This window comes from Oryzias latipes, chromosome 3 (genome assembly GCF_053564925.1).
Source record: "Oryzias latipes strain Hd-rR chromosome 3, Olatipes_Hd-rR_3.1".
In the NCBI taxonomy this organism is placed as follows: domain Eukaryota; kingdom Metazoa; phylum Chordata; class Actinopteri; order Beloniformes; family Adrianichthyidae; genus Oryzias; species Oryzias latipes.
In genome coordinates, this window is record NC_136239.1 from 10,908,248 (window position 1) to 10,926,479 (window position 18,232).

An 18,232-nucleotide genomic window follows, 5' to 3' on the forward strand; every position below is an offset into this window, starting at 1 on the left:
AATAATGAATAATGACTCAGAGACAGTAACTTAGCTTTTGTGGAGGTTTTACTTCGCACAAACACGAAGGGGACAGACATGAACATGGTACATTCAAAGTCCGAACCAACGAGCTCAGGGATGGGCTTTGGTATAAAAACCCTGCATTAGCATATTCAGAAGATGGTCTGAGGATCTTCGTGTGAAAATCACGCCCACAGGTTACTGCTGGAGGGAAGCTCCAAGGCTAAAGTGAAGATAAGTCTGAGGCCTGCTCAGCAGAAAACATGCACAGAAAAGAGGGAGTATGGGAAGAAACTGTTAGAACAATAGTTTGGCTGTGCTTTCTTCAAATGTAATATAATTTTGAGATGACAATACATGCTCAGTGAATTAAGTTTAAACCATTAGTGTAATAAAAGTTAAAGGCAGTTTCTAACTATTCTTCACATACCCCCCTGTTTGTCATATTAAAATTATACATGGATAGTCAGCAGAACTCCTGTCATCATCAACCATACACCATTTCACGAAGATTTTCAGTATAGGCAGCATATCGGCTCTGCATCGAAAACAAAAATGTAGAGGTACATGTAAATACAAAAGAAAACATAAAATCAACGTGAATAAATGAGCATATCAGAGGTGGTAGGTGATACATGAGTGTTGATGCGAAAACCTCCAGGGCTAAACTTATACCGTCTGTGTGAAACATTCAGTGAGCAGTCAGGGAGGGCAAAACTCATCAACGGCTCTGTGCCCCTCAGCAGTCATCCGTAAGGATACGCATGCATCACCAGTCCAGACCTCGGCACAAAATTATTAATTAAAGTTACATAGAACAAGAAACATAATAAGAAATAAAGAAAATAAACAAATTGAAATCGAACAAAAGAAAAACAATAAAATAAATCTGTAAAGACCAGTTTCAACCACGAGCGGATGCGAATTAGGTTAAGTGTAGGCATAATGCTGATAGAGTTGGCCTGACAGCGATAATTCATTTGACACATGGAATCCAACAGGTGACGAAAAGAAAAAAAGAAAAACAACACACAGAGGACCGGAGTGACTAGTTTTATCAGTACACTCCACCAGAAGTAAACCAATAAAGTGGGGACCCAGACCAGTAGGCGTCAGTCATCTGAGAAGAAATGTTTGATTTAAGGGCCTTGACCTCACTGATGATGTGAATGAGATCTCCAGAGGAAGAGGGAATAAAAGTACAAGATGAAACCACGAGCAACAGCTGGACCCATGTCAGCTGGTTCGAAGCTCACTGTAGCTGGAAGAGAGCAGCGCTAGAGGAAACACACCAGGGAGCGCCCTCTCGCCAGGAGTAGTGTCACACTGCGGCGGCTTCGTAGTTGGACTTCAACCAGGGATGCGTCTCAAAATGTCAGTCTCGTAGGCTCTCAGCAATTTACAGTGGCTTACGTGAATCCAGGAGGGTCGTTCAGCAATGTGTACTGTAGGTGGCATGGTGAGGAGAACCTTGTAGGGGCCCGTCCACCTCGGGTGTGACCAATCAGTCCGTTGAATGGCCTTCGAGTAAAGCAGGTCACCGACAGGGGTCTTCTGGTCAGGATGCAGAGTCTGTGGGGAGGAGAGAGCTGGAGGCAGACTCAATGCGTTCCTTTGTTCTCACAGCTTTCTTCAAATACTCATGTAAATCATCAATGGTGTCAGTAGAGCCAGGCATGAGAGTAGAAAAAAAAAAAATCAGGAAAAAAATAAAATAAATAAAAATTAAAAAATAAAAATTGTGAAAAAACACATTGAAAGTGAAACAGACAAGAACTGCGTCTCATTTTAACAGCAGCATGAACAGGCTGATAACAGTTTGACTAATGGTAATGCTTGGACGGAAGGGAGTAGAGCACACTGCATGTGATTCTGGAGAATTCGCACAAGAGAATCACAGGTGACATTGTTTCAACTATCAGCCGCGCAAACAGCTGCAGCTTACAGCGAGTGAGTAAAGGTGGGGGCTGATCAGATAAGGTGGTGAGGTCCAGGGAGAGAGAAATAATTTTGCTAGAAACAGAAACTAAATGTCCCGAAAAATTTAACCTGTGCTTGGGCCAGCTGGAGTTTAGTCTTACCGCACTTATTCCCCTGAGAGTTGAAACTTAGAACGATTAGCAGACATGTCCATTAAAAAAAAACGTAAGGCGAGTTAGTGAACCAGAGACCCTCAGGAATGCTTTTAAGGGGTCAATCCTGATTTACAAGCAGAAATGCAGGGACCTGATTAGTGGGGTCAGAAGGCTGCAATCAGACTTTTTATGAGCAGGGGAGAGTGAACTAAAAAAAAAAAGGAAGGCTGCACCAGCCATCCGAGTCTGATCATGTTTATACAAGAGGGAGGTCTGTCCTCCACAAAATGATCCACATCTGCTTTGTAAGAAATGATACTTTCTATTGCTTTTTCTGAACATCTACCCTAGTCCATGTCCTAAACACTAAAATACCCCCAAAAAACATACTAAAACACGTCCTATCATTATTCGGAGAGCAGAGAAAGCTTTTATATCTGCTTACAATGGAGAAATCACCCCTCCTTTCTGCGAGTCCTCATCAGCCTGTCTGCAGGCTCGGGCACGCGCACTCTGATCTGTGAAGCTGTCCCCCCCTCCTTCTACTCTGTCCTGCACTCTGAGGCTGCTTAACTTTCTATGAAATCCATAATCTTTAAACCATTTATCCAAATACTTGATTTATGTCTGATCCTGACTTCCCACATACTTCCAAACTTTATGAAAAGTTTTCTGGACCTGATCAATGTGCTTTTTTTCTTTTTAGTGAGATTTTGTGAATGAGTCCCACCCATGTTTTCTAGGGTTATGAATGACGATCAGCCACAACGTTCTCAGGAATTCATAGACCACACCAGGCTTCTACAAGAGCTAAATCCCTTGCGGATGTGGCTGTCCTGAGAACCAGCTTCTCAATTTCAATCACAAACCAGAGCTCCCACCCAAGTAACCCTTTTTATGGATCCTCCAGCGCTGAATCTAATCAGCAGAAAAAGCTTGGAGAATCAGAAAAGAAGCCTAATTATTTGTCAACTGAGTCACCATATTCATTATGCATTTATTTAGAATAAGATATGAATCAAAGCCATCATGAGGCATTAATCAAAGCGAGCATACACCACAGAAGCCGTCGCAGAAAGCAGACACAGACAAGACATAAAAAACGTTACACACACATGAATTCCCCGGAGCTCCGTTTGTTCCCAAATGCCGTGCACGACGCGCCTTAACCGAATCTGTCCCTAAGCCGTCCACACAGCCGACAGCACGTTTCAACCGATTCTGTCCCTACGTCGGGACACACAGCTTCCGACGGGTTTCAACCTAATCTATCCCTACGTCGGGGACACACAGCTTCCGACGGGTTTCAACCGAATCTATCCCTACGTCGGGGACACACAGCTTCCGACGGGTTTCAACCTAATCTATCCCTACGTCGGGGACACACAGCTTCCGACGGGTTTCAACCTAATCTATCCCTACGTCGGGGACACACAGCTTCCGACGGGTTTTTCTCTTACGCTACACACTTCTCCCTGTCATCTCCCGTGAAGGAGGACACATGCACCCGCAGCAGGCTGACTGCAGGCGCTCCTGTGGTCAGCGTGCACGCGCAGCACTGTGACTGCACACGGCTCTCTCTGTTCTTCCCCAAGAGATGAGGCACCCACACACAAGACACAGACACAGTCAACATAAAACCCTAACAAGTAAAGAGAGGACAGACTTTCTGTGTGGCGTACTCACTTCAAGCAATGAACGTCGCTATTTGATGAGGGTCCGACGTCACCGGGGGCACCACCGGACCCAAGGGCGAGGGCCGCCGATCCTGAAGGCGGATTGGTCAATGCTGAGGCTGTGATCTCAGACCGCTAGCGGTTTTCAGGCAACCCCCCCCAGGGGTTCCAGCGATGTCCAGGGCGCGCGCCGGCCGGCTCAGAAGGACCAAATGTGAAGAAACTGGATTTTCTAGAAAGGACTGTATTAAATTTTAGTTCGTAACCCCGTCAGTTTCTTACACACAGAAATAATGAATAATGACTCAGAGACAGTAACTTAGCTTTTGTGGAGGTTTTACTTCGCACAAACACGAAGGGGACAGACATGAACATGGTACATTCAAAGTCCGAACCAACGAGCTCAGGGATGGGCTTTGGTATAAAAACCCTGCATTAGCATATTCAGAAGATGGTCTGAGGATCTTCGTGTGAAAATCACGCCCACAGGTTACTGCTGGAGGGAAGCTCCAAGGCTAAAGTGAAGATAAGTCTGAGGCCTGCTCAGCAGAAAACATGCACAGAAAAGAGGGAGTATGGGAAGAAACTGTTAGAACAATAGTTTGGCTGTGCTTTCTTCAAATGTAATATAATTTTGAGATGACAATACATGCTCAGTGAATTAAGTTTAAACCATTAGTGTAATAAAAGTTAAAGGCAGTTTCTAACTATTCTTCACACAGTACATCAAACGTTAAGAGTGAATTCTACTTTTTTGGGAATTAATATTTCATCGAAGCAGTACGGTGGCCCAGAAGGGTCACAAGACAACACATTAACTTTACACACAACACATTAACTTTACACACAACACATTAACTTTACACACAACATGTTAACTTTACACACAGCACAATAACTCACAACACAACATATTAACTCACAACACAACACAATAACTCACAACACAACACATTAACTAACAACACAACACATTAACTCACAACACAACACATTAACTCACAACACAACACAATAACTCATAACACAACACATTAACTCACAACACAACACATTAACTCACAACACAATAACTCACAACACATTAACTCACAACACAACACAATAACTCACGACACAACACAATAACTCACAACACATTAACTCACAACACATTAACTCACAACGGAAGTAAAGCTGCAATGGAAGTGCTTTTATTCTGAAATTTCCACTGGGCTGAGTGGCTAACTGCCTAACAGAAAGTAATGTCACAGTGAGCTGTGGAGGGAGCATGATTTTCTACAAGAGAAGCTAGCAGCAGCGTTGCCAGATTGGGCAGTTTTGGGTGTAAATTTGCGGTCAAAAATGCATAATTTGGGCGGTTTTAAGGTCGGTTCAGCGGGTTTTTTCCCACTCATGAATATATAATAGCGGCCTACGTTAGGCCGTGTGGCTTTTGGAGTTCTACTGAATCTCCGTGAACGGCAGAGCTTAATGGACCGGGCTCTGTATTCTAACCTGTTGTTGGGGGAGTGCAACGCCCCGCCTCTTAGAAATTGTGTTCATTAAAGCCTGACAGTGCGATCTCTCCACATTTGTCGTGTCAAGTGTTGGGGACCGCGTGCTTGTGTGAGAGGAAGAGGAAGAGGGAGCAGAAGAAAGGAGAGGAGCGGTGCAGGGACTGGGAGGGTGTGTGGGTGGGTGGGGGGTGTTGGGGACCGAGTGAGTGTGAGAGGAGGGGGCTGAAGAACGGAGAGGAGCGGAGCACGTGCAGCGACAGGGAGGGGTGTGAGTGCAGCTCGGAGGAGTGTGCGTTAACATTGTGTAGCTTCTCTTGTAGAAGAGACATGCTCCCTCCACAGCTCACTGTGACGTTACTTTCTGTTAGGCAGTTAGCCACTCAGCCCAGTGGAAATTTCAGAATGAAAGCACTTCCATTGCAGCTTTACTTCTGTTGTGAGTTAATGTGTTGTGTTGTGAGTTAATGTGTTGTGAGTTATTGTGTTGTGTTGTGAATTATTGTGTTGTGAGTTAATGTGTTGTGTTGTGTTGTGAGTTAATGTGTTGTGAGTTATTGTGTTGTGAGTTAATGTGTTGTGTTGTGAGTTAATGTGTTGTGAGCTAATGTGTTGTGTTGTGAGTTATTGTGTTGTGAGTTAATGTGTTGTGTTGTGAGCTAATGTTGTGTTGTGAGTTAATGTGTTGTGAGTTAATGTGTTGTGTTGTGAGCTAATGTTGTGTTGTGAGTTAATGTGTTGTGTTGTGAGCTAATGTGTTGTGTTGTGAGTTATTGTGTTGTGAGTTAATGTGTTGTGTTGTGAGCTAATGTTGTGTTGTGAGTTAATGTGTTGTGTGTAAAGTTAATGTGTTGTGTTTAAAGTTAATGTGTTGTGTGTAAAGTTAATGTGTTGTGTGTTAAGGTAATGTGTTGTGTGTAAAGTTAATGTGTTGTGTGTAAAGTTAATGTGTTGTGTGTAAAGTTAATGTGTTGTGTTGTGACCCTTCTGGGCCACCGTAAAGCAGCCATTTTGAAATGACAAGAAAAGTCCTTCCAATGACCCAGTAGAATGGTAATAAACTACAGGGCAGAAAACATGACCCACATTTTTAGGGAAAGTTTGGATTATGCTAATGAAATAGGGGTCTCAGAAAAGCATAGATTAAATATAACACGAAGGGTTATGTAGAGTTAACTAGCCAGTAAAACCATAATGATAGTATTATTTTGATAAACATGAGCTGTAAAAGACGATATTTTGCTGAACTGAATTACATAAAGACTGCAAATTAAAAAACCTTTAATCAGTAATTTGCCCAAACCGAAATCTTTAGCATAATAAATGAAAATTGTAATTGTTTTTATACCCTGAGATCATAACCTTTGTAACCTGAGATTCAACACACATCACCTGATAAAACTCTATATGTTTTAAATATGGGACCTATCTTCTATGCACAATGTTTCTCAAAATGCAAGTACCGTGCTTTATAATCTGGAGCGCCATATATAAACGTATTCTGATTGTTTTTATTGATGTCAAAGTGATTTTGAAAGGTAAACAATTCCTTGTCAAAGTGTCAGTCTTCTGTTTTTTCACAAGGTTGGGTGTTGGAAATCTTTTTTTTTCAACCAGTGTGCCGCGGCCCACTAGATATAGTCAGGTGTGCCGTGGGATATTATCCATTTTCACTGATCTAAAAACATTTACCATCTCAAGGATATCAGCTCTGTGTTCATCCAAACAGGCCCTGATAAAACACTAAGTAGTTAGGAATAAGAAAGATCATAAAAAATGTTTTTCTTTGTGTTTATTTAATTCTTTTAAAGACACTTTGATAACAATGACGGTACCGCGATTTAGCCACAGCTTCAGCTCTGTTTTCTGAAAAGTCCCTCCCCTTTAACTATCTCCACCAATCATTCTGGGACCTCTAATCATATGTCATCCGTCTGACCAATCAGAAGTGGTTAAAGTCCTCCCTCCCTGTTTCAATTTAGCTCATAAAGTCTCTTAGTTCCAACAAAAATAACAGCTAAAGCTCGTCTTTAGCGGTGTAGCTTTCTGCAGGATCCAGTGTCAGACCGTGGAAAAAGTTAAAAGAATGTACCTCAGAGAAACGAGCCTGTCTGGCATCACTACATCTCCCATGATGCATTGTGCTAAAGTCACAGCATCTCTACGCTACTATGAGTCTTCCCTGTTAAACTTCTTGAAACCACAATGAACACACAAACAGTTTTTAAATCTTCTTGATGAAATCAAAGGTCAACAGTTTAGTTCTCCTTCAAGGTTTGTGTTTATTAACAGCCAAACATCCCAGAGTTTGGTCCAAGTCATCTTTCTAACTGCAAAAATTTTCTAATAATGTCTTGATTGAAAGACAAATTCAGTTTCAGACTTCAGTCACTTTTGAAAAATTGAAAAGTTAAGCTTAGGTAGAAGTAGAAAAACATTTAAGAAAACACAATTAATCTGAATTGAAGGAAGTTAATAATCTAAAAAGAAATCAAATATTTTTGTTAAAGTTTTCAAAGACTTCATTTTTGATTAAGACAAAAGAAAAACTAATAAAACTTTTACATGTTTACTTTTTGAGTAGCTACAGAAAACATAAATGTTAGTTTTTTTGTGTAAAATTTATCAAATATATTGTGATCACATTGTTCAACAATTACAGTTGGCACTAACATTGAAATAAATATAAAAAATAAAATACTATTTAGAAAGAATGTATTTGTTTTTTTTTGTGAGGTAACATAAAATTGCATGTTAATAAACTGGAGGAAAAAACAATTACCAGGGTAAAATTTTAAATAATTTAGGGTAGCTGAAAACCTTTCACTGAAACTTTTATTACAACTTTAAAAAAAAAAAAACAGCTGCAATTTACAGGTTTTTCTGCCACAATAAACACAAAAATGCATGTGAGACTGTGGGGGGGACTGTCTAGGATAAAGTGTGCCTTGGCTCAAAGTTCGAAAATAGACCATTCTTGCCCAGAGATTTAACATACATCAGCTTCTTCCATTGAGTATTTGATGTATTTTGTTTCAAAACATCTTTAAATATTTGCCCTAAGTGCAAAGTTTTGTATATTGTTTTGGTGCCCATAGTAAACGAGGGACTATGACTTCAGTCTTGTAACGAATCTGTGGGTCAAAGCAGTACTCAGAAGAAATATTCTGCTAGGTCTGTTAAGCCAGAAATACTTGTTTAGATGACTCTCATCGTGCCACAAAGCTTCAACGTCATTTAATTTATCCTCCATTGTGCTCAAATAGCAATAATCTACCAATGCTTTAACTGCATCACATGACCCTCCAAAGACTGCTGCATGGTAATAGTAATCTCCTTCTGTCATGTAGGCTTTGCATTTGGGGTTTCTATCATAGGTGAACTGTGTCTTTGGAAGTTTGTAATAGTAGACGTGCAGCACAGCCACAGACTCCCCGAGAGCCTCAGAGCCGAGGCGCCTCTTTAATTCTTGATCTTCATCCAAACAAAAGACATAATTGAAGTTGTGACGGAGCTCTTTTTCAATTATATCTAATACGGTCTTCATCCTCATCATTGAGATGTCCTGCCTCCTGCTGTACCTCTCCACCTTGATAACGTTCAGGTGTCGCAGAGGAGCTAAAGTAATGTTTGGTACTTTCTCTGGTTGATCAGTAAACACATAGAAGGTTACCGGTAGTCCAACCATGAAGTGTTTTTCTGCCGAAGTCAAAAAGGTGTTTAAATAGGCGTCCAAGTACCTTCAGTTAAAAAAAAAAAAACAATCGTTTGGATTTTATTTTCATGTTGGTATTTAGAAAAAAATTAAGAAATAAATATATTTAAAAAATGCCTGTGCTTGTTTTATGCTGTCATGTTCATTCAAATTCAGAATCAGAAAGCCTTTATTATCATTGTTACACAAGAAACTTGTGACAACGAAATTTCGGTGCACTACAGCTGCTTAAAAATATAAATAAGTAATATACTAAAAGAACAATAAAGAATTTAACTGAGAAATATACATATGTGCCTAGCTACATAACTTTCTATATTGCACTATATTGCACATGGGAACTTTTTATATTGCACATTGACTTCAAATATTGCACGAGTTACAGATTTTGTGGGATTCACATTTGTTTAGGACACACGTGTCAAACTCAATGCCCGGGGGCCAAATGTGGCCCGCCATGTCAATTTATGTGGCCCTCGAGAGTATAAAAGTTTTTAATTTCTTGGAATAAAAGATAAAAATTGGTCTTTATTTACTCATATCTAGGGGGAATCAGACTTGAAATATGGGACTGAGCAGCTATAAATTAGGACTTAAACACTGTCCATATAACCTAACCTGACAGAATCAAATGTAAAAGGATTTATGCTATAGTAACAAGCAAACATATGTATTTTATGCGGCTGGAATTGTCACTTTAAAAAGTTATAGTAAATAAATTATGAGTTATTTAACATTAAGGAGTAGGTACATTTCTTTTTCATTACATTTTTTCATTACATGTATAAATTATATCTGGCCCTTTGAGGACAGCCACTTTGCTGATGTGGCCTTCAGTGAAAATGAGTTTGACACCCCTGGTTTAGGAGGTTGACTGCTTTGGGAAAAAAAATGTTCTTTAGTCCATTTGTGTGAGCCTTGTGGGATCTTTACCGCCGACCTGACGGTAGCAGTTGGAACAGGAAAGGCGTGTTTGTAGTTATAACCGGCTGGGTAGCTCGGTTGGTAAGGTGAGAGGCTACCACCTAGGAATCCAGGGTTTGATTCCCAGAGGGGGATAAACAATGTTTATGGGTTAATTACCATATCAATGGCAAGCAATAAACACCACCCAGTGAGGGCCCTTAGGCAAAACCCTTAACGCTACTGCCTCCCAAGCGTGGTTAGGCTGCAGCTCACCACTCCCCCAGAGGATGGGTCAAATGTGGAGAAGAATTTCCCTATTGTGGGGTAAATAAAGGATCTATTATTCTTATTATTAGCAAATAAAGGATTAAAATATAAAAAGAAAAAAAGGACAGGAAAGAATTAATGTTTTTACACCAACTCCTTGTTTTACAGGCTAGTCGATTAATATACATTTGTTCACAAAAGTTCAGACATGGACATTTTACATTGCTATTGATAAAATTATTGCTTTGATAAAACTGGGAATGAAGCATGAAGCCCGGTCATCATTTTTGTCGTTTGCGCTTCATCAGAAAATGAACAAAGGTGCTCTATGTTATGAGCTCCATCTTTTCTGTTCTTTCTAGCCTGCCTGCCTCTTAATGATGAGGCAGGCTCTCACCATTAAATTTTAAGGAAGCCGTTTTTTCCCCAGGATGGGGCAAACTATCATTTGGCAATACCTTAGTCACCTGCACAGGTACTTTCTAAATGTCTAGTAGGTGCACCTTTCTCCTGAACAGCACTATTGGGCTCCCTGTGCAGGGCGTAGGATTTGGGGGGGTTGAAAGACGGGAAAGATCAGTACGACTTCCCTGCGTCTCACCTACTTCACCCTTACTTACTCTTATTTGTTGTTTAAGTGTTTGTTTTGACCCGATGCGGAGAGCATGCCCGTAGAAAAATGTGCATGAACATTTTTGCTCTACTTGCTCAACAAAAGGTCTTTGACTTTAAAATTTCTGCAGGCTACCTGTGTGTCCTGTATAGATTTGCCCATTTTACAACCTGTATCCACCCATACGGGCAGTTGTGACTAAGGCATACGCTTTAGTTGCAGACAACATTGAACTTCAGTCAGTTTATGAGCTAGACTGGCAATTTGCAGAAACACACCCTGAAGTTTGATGTCTGAAGGTGTTGAATGGACTTGCAAATATGTGTAGGTGTGAACAAACAAGCCTCCCCACAGCAAACACAGTTAGAGCCACAGTTGTTTTGGCCTCTTGGTGTCGTCTGTCATAGAGATCTGGGTTAAACATTAATTCCCAGACAATAGGAGCATTCCATGATGTGCGTGTCTTTACCTCGGTTCTGGCCCTAAGATATGAGAAAAAGAATTTTAACAAATTTTTCATATGAACAATGATAACATAATCTTTTTTTGTAAATTAACAGTTTTGCATTTAAACATAAAGAGAATCTTGAAGCCAAACAACAGCTTGATTCACAAACTGCAACTGTTTTGGAAATATTTGATACATTTGGTCTGAACAACAGACATTTTATACATTTTCTGTGGCTTTGAGGACTCATGGGGAGGAGCCGATGCATCTTACTCGTACAATGCCCTTAAGATGCATTAGTTAGTTGAATACAGTGTTCCCCCACACATACGCTTGCAAGATACTTTTGCATGCGAAGGAGGTGCTGCGGGGGAGGAGGGGAGCGCACGACGGCTGCAAAGAAATATTTCACAACTATTTCCACCGGTTCCTAAATCGCTATAACCTAAAAAGCCACAAAGCCTAAAATGTCATGTTTGTCCACCTCGCGACCTGTTAGGCTTTGTGGCTGTCAACTCTCCCTGTCCTCACGGCAAAAAGGCTTTTTATATTATTCAGTAAGGGAAGATGAAAACATACAAAATACATCATTAGACTGGTGTGTTTTTGTCTAGTCTGCATTGCAGGTGTCATGGCTCCATAAACAGGTCTACTGGTGACCTCGGCACATATTATCTGCTACTGAGGGCAGGAATCAAGCATATTTCTGCAATACAATATAAAAATAGAATCCATTAATTGCATAATGAAAAGAACACAGAAAATATAATAGAACCCCTGTTGACCACAAGACACAGAGAGACAAAGTGACCCTCCTAATGTGTGTTATAAAGTACGCTAAAGTAAAGTCTTCTGAATAAGAAAAATTAAATAATCTCCTTTTGCTGAGAAATATTTCAATGTATTCTTTAGTATTTCTTTTGTATTTCTTTTACAAAGCATCAGAAATGTTTCAGAAGTGTTTTTAACACTGATCAATGACGGACATTCATCGACCGTATGTTGGGGTGGGGGGTGGTTCTCCATTTTTGTGAATTCTGCAAATTTGCTGAAGTCTCTGGTCCCTAACCCCCACGCATACGAGGGGTAATACTGTACTAGTCCCTTAATAACTGCGCACAAATGCTGCATGCACAGGGTGTGCATGTGATATGGAAGTGTCCAAGAGATGCCTGTAGGATCCTCACACAAACTACACAGTTTAATTTTCCCAGTTTTAACAATCAGGCTGCATGCAAGCAGCCCACACTTATCACTTAACAGCACTAATGGGCTATTTACGCAGTCCTCAGAATTGGGCGGGGGGATGGAAAATCTGTATGACGTGCCTGCATTTCATCTTACTTCCCCCTTACTCTTGCATGTTGTATAGGTGTTAACTGTAACTTGTCATCGTCACCCATAGGAAAAAAAAGTGCAAAAACGTTGCATACAAGCTGCCTTAGAGCTTGTTGTCTTGCAAAAATGAAAACGGCAAAGATAAAGACTCTGCGACCATGTCTACTAGTGTAAAGATGCCAGCTGCATGGGAGAGTGTCTATGACGAAATAGAGGAAAAGCTAATGACGTTGCTTGAAGAAGGAGCATTAGATCTCTCAGCTGCTAATGGAACTACAATTCCATATGAAGGATGGATTGGAGTTGATTTCACCCTGTCGCAGAATGCAGTGTGTGGAAGTCGTGACAAACCAGTGCTGGTTCCAATTTTGGTAGCTCGTGGTGACCTTGAACGCCCCATCATTGAGTTTAATGAAGTACTGGCTCTGACTAGTGAAAAGCCTGGAGGTCAAACATTTTCTAGTCAGATGGTGAAAAAACTTTCTTCTGCTTTGGAGGTGGGGCGTAAAACTGCTAAAGCTGTCTTATCTGTTCTAAAAAAACAGAAACAGGAAAACAGTTCCACGACAGCAAGGCTTGGCAGGCACCCAATAATTATCCCTAAAAATAAAGTGATGGAGGTGGAATGTGGTCTGTTGCACAACGACACCCTAAATGGATCACATTTTGCATTTGAACCAAACCAAGAGGCACCATGGCTTACAGGGCTAATTATTCGAGTACAAGTGATTCAGGTGCCCCAGCAAGATAGAATAATAACAGTTAATGTTGGAAATACAACTGATTCTGATATCTCTCTCTGTGGCCGAACCACACTGGGATGGTTGTATGCTGTTGATGGAGTCTACCCACTGGAGACAAAGCCCTTGGAAGATCAAAAATCCACATCACAAGACAGCTGTGCCACAACTGGAGCAGATCAAACAGACCAACTACCGAAGAAAGAGTCTTGGAATCCGCCAGTAGACCTAAGTCATCTGCCGGAAGAACAACAGCTGCAGGTAACAAAACTGCTCAGAGATGAGTGTGATGTGTTTGCAAAGGATGAGTGGGACACAGGACTGATTAAAGACTTGGAGATGGACATCCACCTGGAAGATAATGTCCCGGTGCAGAATACGTACAATGCAATCCCCAAAACACCTCGACCAGGAAGTAAAGGCACATCTCCAAGATCTGCTTAACCGAGCCTGGATCCAGAAATCCTGCTCCCCATATTCATCACCTGTGGTAAGTGTCAGAAAAAAAGATGGAAGTCTTCGGTTATGCATTGATTACAGACTGCTGAATAAAAAAACAGTGCCTGATCGTCACCCAGTTCCAAGAATACAAGAGATCCTAGAAAACCTGGGAGGTAATTCCTGGTTCACAGTTCTGGATCAGGGAAAGGCTAATCACCAGGGCTTCATGAGTGAGAAAAGTAGACCCTGCACTGCATTCATAACACCATGGGGACTTTACGAATGGGTTAGAATCCCATTCGGACTCACCAATGCACCAGCTGCTTTTCAGCGCTACATGGAAGGATGCCTGAGAGACCTCAGAGATGAAATCTGTGTCCCCTATCTAGATGATAGGATCGCCTCGCCTCGCCTCCACTTTCTGAGGAGACTGAGGTCCTTTGGAGTGTGCAGGCCTCTCTTAAGGACATTTTATGACTCTGTGGTGGCCTCTGTTATCCACTACGCCGTGGTCTGTTGGGGAGCAGGCAGCACAGACCGGGACAGACAGAGACTCAACAAGCTGGTCAGGAAGGCCAGTTCTGTCCTGGGCTGCCCACTGGACTTTGTGGAGGAAGTGGGTGAAAGGAGGATGTTGGCCAAGTTAACATCCATCATGGACAACACCTCTCACCCACTACATCAGACAGTGGAGGCACTGAACAGCTCTTTCAGTGGCAGACTGTTACACCCCCCATGCAGGAAGGAACGGTTCCGCAGGTCATTCATCCCAACAGCTGTGAGATTGTACAATGCCACAGTTTAAATATGCATGTACAAACCGGTTATCATACATCCATAGCTCATCTGTATATTCTGTGTTTTTACTTTATTTATTTAATTTTATTATTAGGCATACCATATGTTATGTTGTAATAGTGTACATAAGTTATTACTTACTTATTTTTTACTTTTTCTATTTTTGCACATTTTTGTATTTGTATACTTGCACATTTGGGAACACCCCTCACTTCTGCACATTGCTGTCACTTTTTCTCTGCTTTTTGGAACTGCTGTGACAATTGAATTTCCCCCAATGTGGGATCAATAAAGAATATCTTTATGATGTGCTTGTGTTCAGTAGCAGTTTTGAGCAACATATTCAAGATGTGAGGCAAGTTCTGCAGCGAAAAAAGCAGTGTGAAATCAAGTTAAGGCCAAAAAAATGTGACATTTTCAAGCGTGAGGTCTGTTATGTGGGCCGGGTGATTTCTGCTGGGGAAGAGCTACTGGTTCTGGTCTGATCGCTGCATGGAGCGATGTGTTTATCATTGCATGGTAGACACTGAGAATGTGGAGAGATCAGGTTTATTATTTTGAAGAGTTCTACTTGGTAATCATGTTTCCATGTTTGAGTATATAAAATCACCCCAGGGAAAGTCTCTGCTTCAACTCCCGCAGTGAAAGCTGCATCTCAATCTGACGCCCGTGTTTGCATCTCTCTGACAGAGTTTGAAGCCAAAGCCCCTCCTCCGCCTCTCCACCTGCTTTTCCTCTCTACCTGTTCACCTGTTCACATCCTCTGCAGCTGAGTTTTGTTTCCCCCGCGCTCCTCAGTGTGTCCTACACAGAGAGCGCAAAATACGATAGTCGGGGCGCTCCAGCGCAGCAGGATGAAAGAGCCGGATGCAGGTTATAGCGGGGATAGAGCGTGTTAAGAAAATGAATGAAAGAAGGCGGCCCGCTGAAGAAATATTCAATATTGTACACATTTTATTATTGGTCAGAACTATCTTTTATTTAGAAAAATCTTTTATTTTATCAGTCCAGTACGGAAAAAAAACATCGACAAAAGCTGTTTTGGGCAGTTTTTGGCTGGGTCTGGCGGTTTTCAGATGACTTTTCCGCTGGAAAACTGTGACTCTATCTGGCAACGCTGGCGCGAACTCTCAGTCTGTCATCAGCGAGTTGGTATCTGCCCCACGGCACGTCAAGTTCCCGGCAGAAGATCGGAGTGTTTATTGAAGCCGCCCTGCGTGTCTCCTCCTGCTATCAGCTCTGCAGGTCTCGCCCGATAAATACGAGCTCATTACGAAGCTGTTTTTTACGTGGCTCGCGCTTCGTACGGAGCCAGCAGCGCCTTTGAAATGCCATGAAAAATGAACAAACTAAAATAAAATTTAATTATTATAAAATACTGATTATTTTCCAAAGTCACAGGGAGCCACAACAGAAGGATGAAAGAGCCACATGTGGCTCCGGAGCCATGGGTTGCCGACCCCTGGTCTAGAACATTGACAGCTGCAGAGAAAAACTACAAGCTACACTCTGGGAAATTGGAATTTCTTGCACTCAAGTGGGCAATAACAGAGCGCTTTCGTGACTACCTGTTTCATGCACCCCATTTTGTTGTTTACAGTAACAACAATCCGCTGACATACGTTACCAAATCAGCCAAACTCAATGCCACAGGACATTGCTGGGTTGCAGAGTTGTCGGATTACCGATTTACTATCAGGGATAGGCCAGGGTCAGCTAATGGAGATGCTGACTTTTTGTCTCGCAGACCAAAGCCGATTGAGAAGATCATCCAAGAGTGCACAATTGAGTGTCAACAGGACGTCATTGAATCCATTTGTAAAGTGTTGGAAGCAAGACAAACAGGTAAGGTGGACTGGATTTCGGCTGTCACCTGCAATATAGGTGCGCTACCAGAGGAAAGCGACATGTCTGGGTCTATCCAGCCCATTTCAGCAAAAGACTTGAAAGCAGCCCAAAATGCAGACCTAACAGTGAGAAGAGTTTTGAGCCTCAAAAGAACACAGTCCATCTTATAATAAAAAGACAAAATGACAGAGACCCAAGCTGTTAGACAACAGCCGCCTGCAAATTGATGAAGATGGAATCCTCAGAAGGGAAACAGCAACGAGAACACAGCTGGTTGTGCTAGAGTCCCTGAAACCCACCATTTATCTACACCTGCACGAGGAGATGGGTCATTTAGGTGCAGACAGGATGATTGCACTCGCCAGAGAACGTTTCTACTGGCCCAAGATGAGACAAGAGATTGAACACCATGTTACCCAAGTGTGTGCCGCTGCGTAAAAAGAAAGAGACCCAACCCCATATATTCGAACACCAATCCAAACCATTGAGACCAATGCACCATTTGAAATGATTTCCATTGACTACTTACACCTGGAAAAAAGTAAGGGAGGTGAAGAATACATTCTTGTTGTTGTGGATGACTTCACAAAATATGCCCAAGCATTTGCAACTAGAGATAAGTCTGGGAGGACAGCAGCTAAAGCTCTTTGATGATTTCATCATGAGATTTGGATTCCCATCATAGATCCACCATGATCAAGGAAAATAATTTGAAAATCACCTTTTCCAAAAGCTGCAAGGCTACTGCGGTATCCGCCCATCTCACACCTCCCCTTACCATCCCCAAGCAAATCCTGCAGAGCGCTTCAACAGAACACTGCTTGGTATGCTGCGCACACTAGAAGAGACACAGAAATCTAGGTGGAAAGAACATCTCAGCAAAGTTGTTCATGCCTACAACTCCACAGTGCATGAAGCTACAGGCTTTTCTCCATTCTTCCTTCTCTTTGGGCGTGAACCAACATTGCCAGTGGACCTTTTGTTTCCAAAAAGGGAGAAGAAGGGGACCCAAACACATTCCGGCTATAAAGAGAAATGGCGAGAGACTATGCAAGAAGCCTATGCTATTGCCAAGGCACACATGAAGAAAAGTGCTAAAAGAGGGAAGAAAAATTACAACAAACATGTATGGAGCTCCACTCTTAAACCAGGTGACCATGTTCTGGTTAGAAACCTCACACCAAGAGGAGGCCCTGGGAAGCTCAGAAATTTCTGGGAGGATACAATTTATGTAGTCAGCGGAAGGAAAAACCCTGACAGCCCAGTATATGTCGTCAAACCCTAGACGACATATACTGTCATAGAGAGGGAAGGGAACGAGTGCTACATAGAAACCTTCTACTACCATGTCCCTATCTAGTGGAAGAATCTGAAGTTGGGGGGCCTAACCTGAAAGAGAAATCCATCAATGAAAAGCCCAAGAGGTCAACATGACGTCACCGAGGGATCCGTGATACGTACCAAACTGATGCAAACAGTTCCAGTGAAGATGAGTATCACATGTTGACAAGTGCAAGGCCAAATGACTTTCCTCTCAATGCAGATGCAGAAGAATTTCACCCTGAAGATGACATGCTTATTGAAAGGGCTGAGAAGATTCAAGTGCCTGAAAATAATAATGAGGAAGAACAAGAGGAGGAAAGACCCCCAGTAGCAGAAGAGGTTGAGGCAGTTAGTGGTGAACCAGATGACATGCTTGAAGATGAAGAGGATTTTAGAGAACGGAGAGGGAGATCAACAAGGATCAGACAGCCCAGAAGGATTTACACATATGATCAGCTTGGGCAGCCAACAGTACAACTGCTGAAGAGTTTTTCATCCAGTTTGAGGACATCCTCAGAAGGCAACCGTGACCTCTACATCAGACC

The 18,232-nt window shown here is 41.9% G+C and overlaps 1 protein-coding gene and 1 long non-coding RNA gene across 2 annotated transcripts in view; one reads left to right on the forward strand and one right to left on the reverse strand.

The window, feature by feature from the left end:
* LOC111946739 (uncharacterized) overlaps window positions 1-18,232 on the forward strand; it is a 132,635-nt gene that overhangs the window by 44,721 nt on the left and 69,682 nt on the right. The gene's annotated exons all lie outside the window — the stretch shown is intronic.
* On the reverse strand, window positions 31-8,992 carry LOC101159331 (N-acetyllactosaminide alpha-1,3-galactosyltransferase-like; the record flags this gene model as incomplete). The annotated part of the gene is given in 2 exon segments (XM_078944878.1): window positions 31-8,413; window positions 8,416-8,992. Coding segments are annotated over 2 exon segments (681 nt in total), but the record flags the coding sequence as incomplete, so codon positions are not given.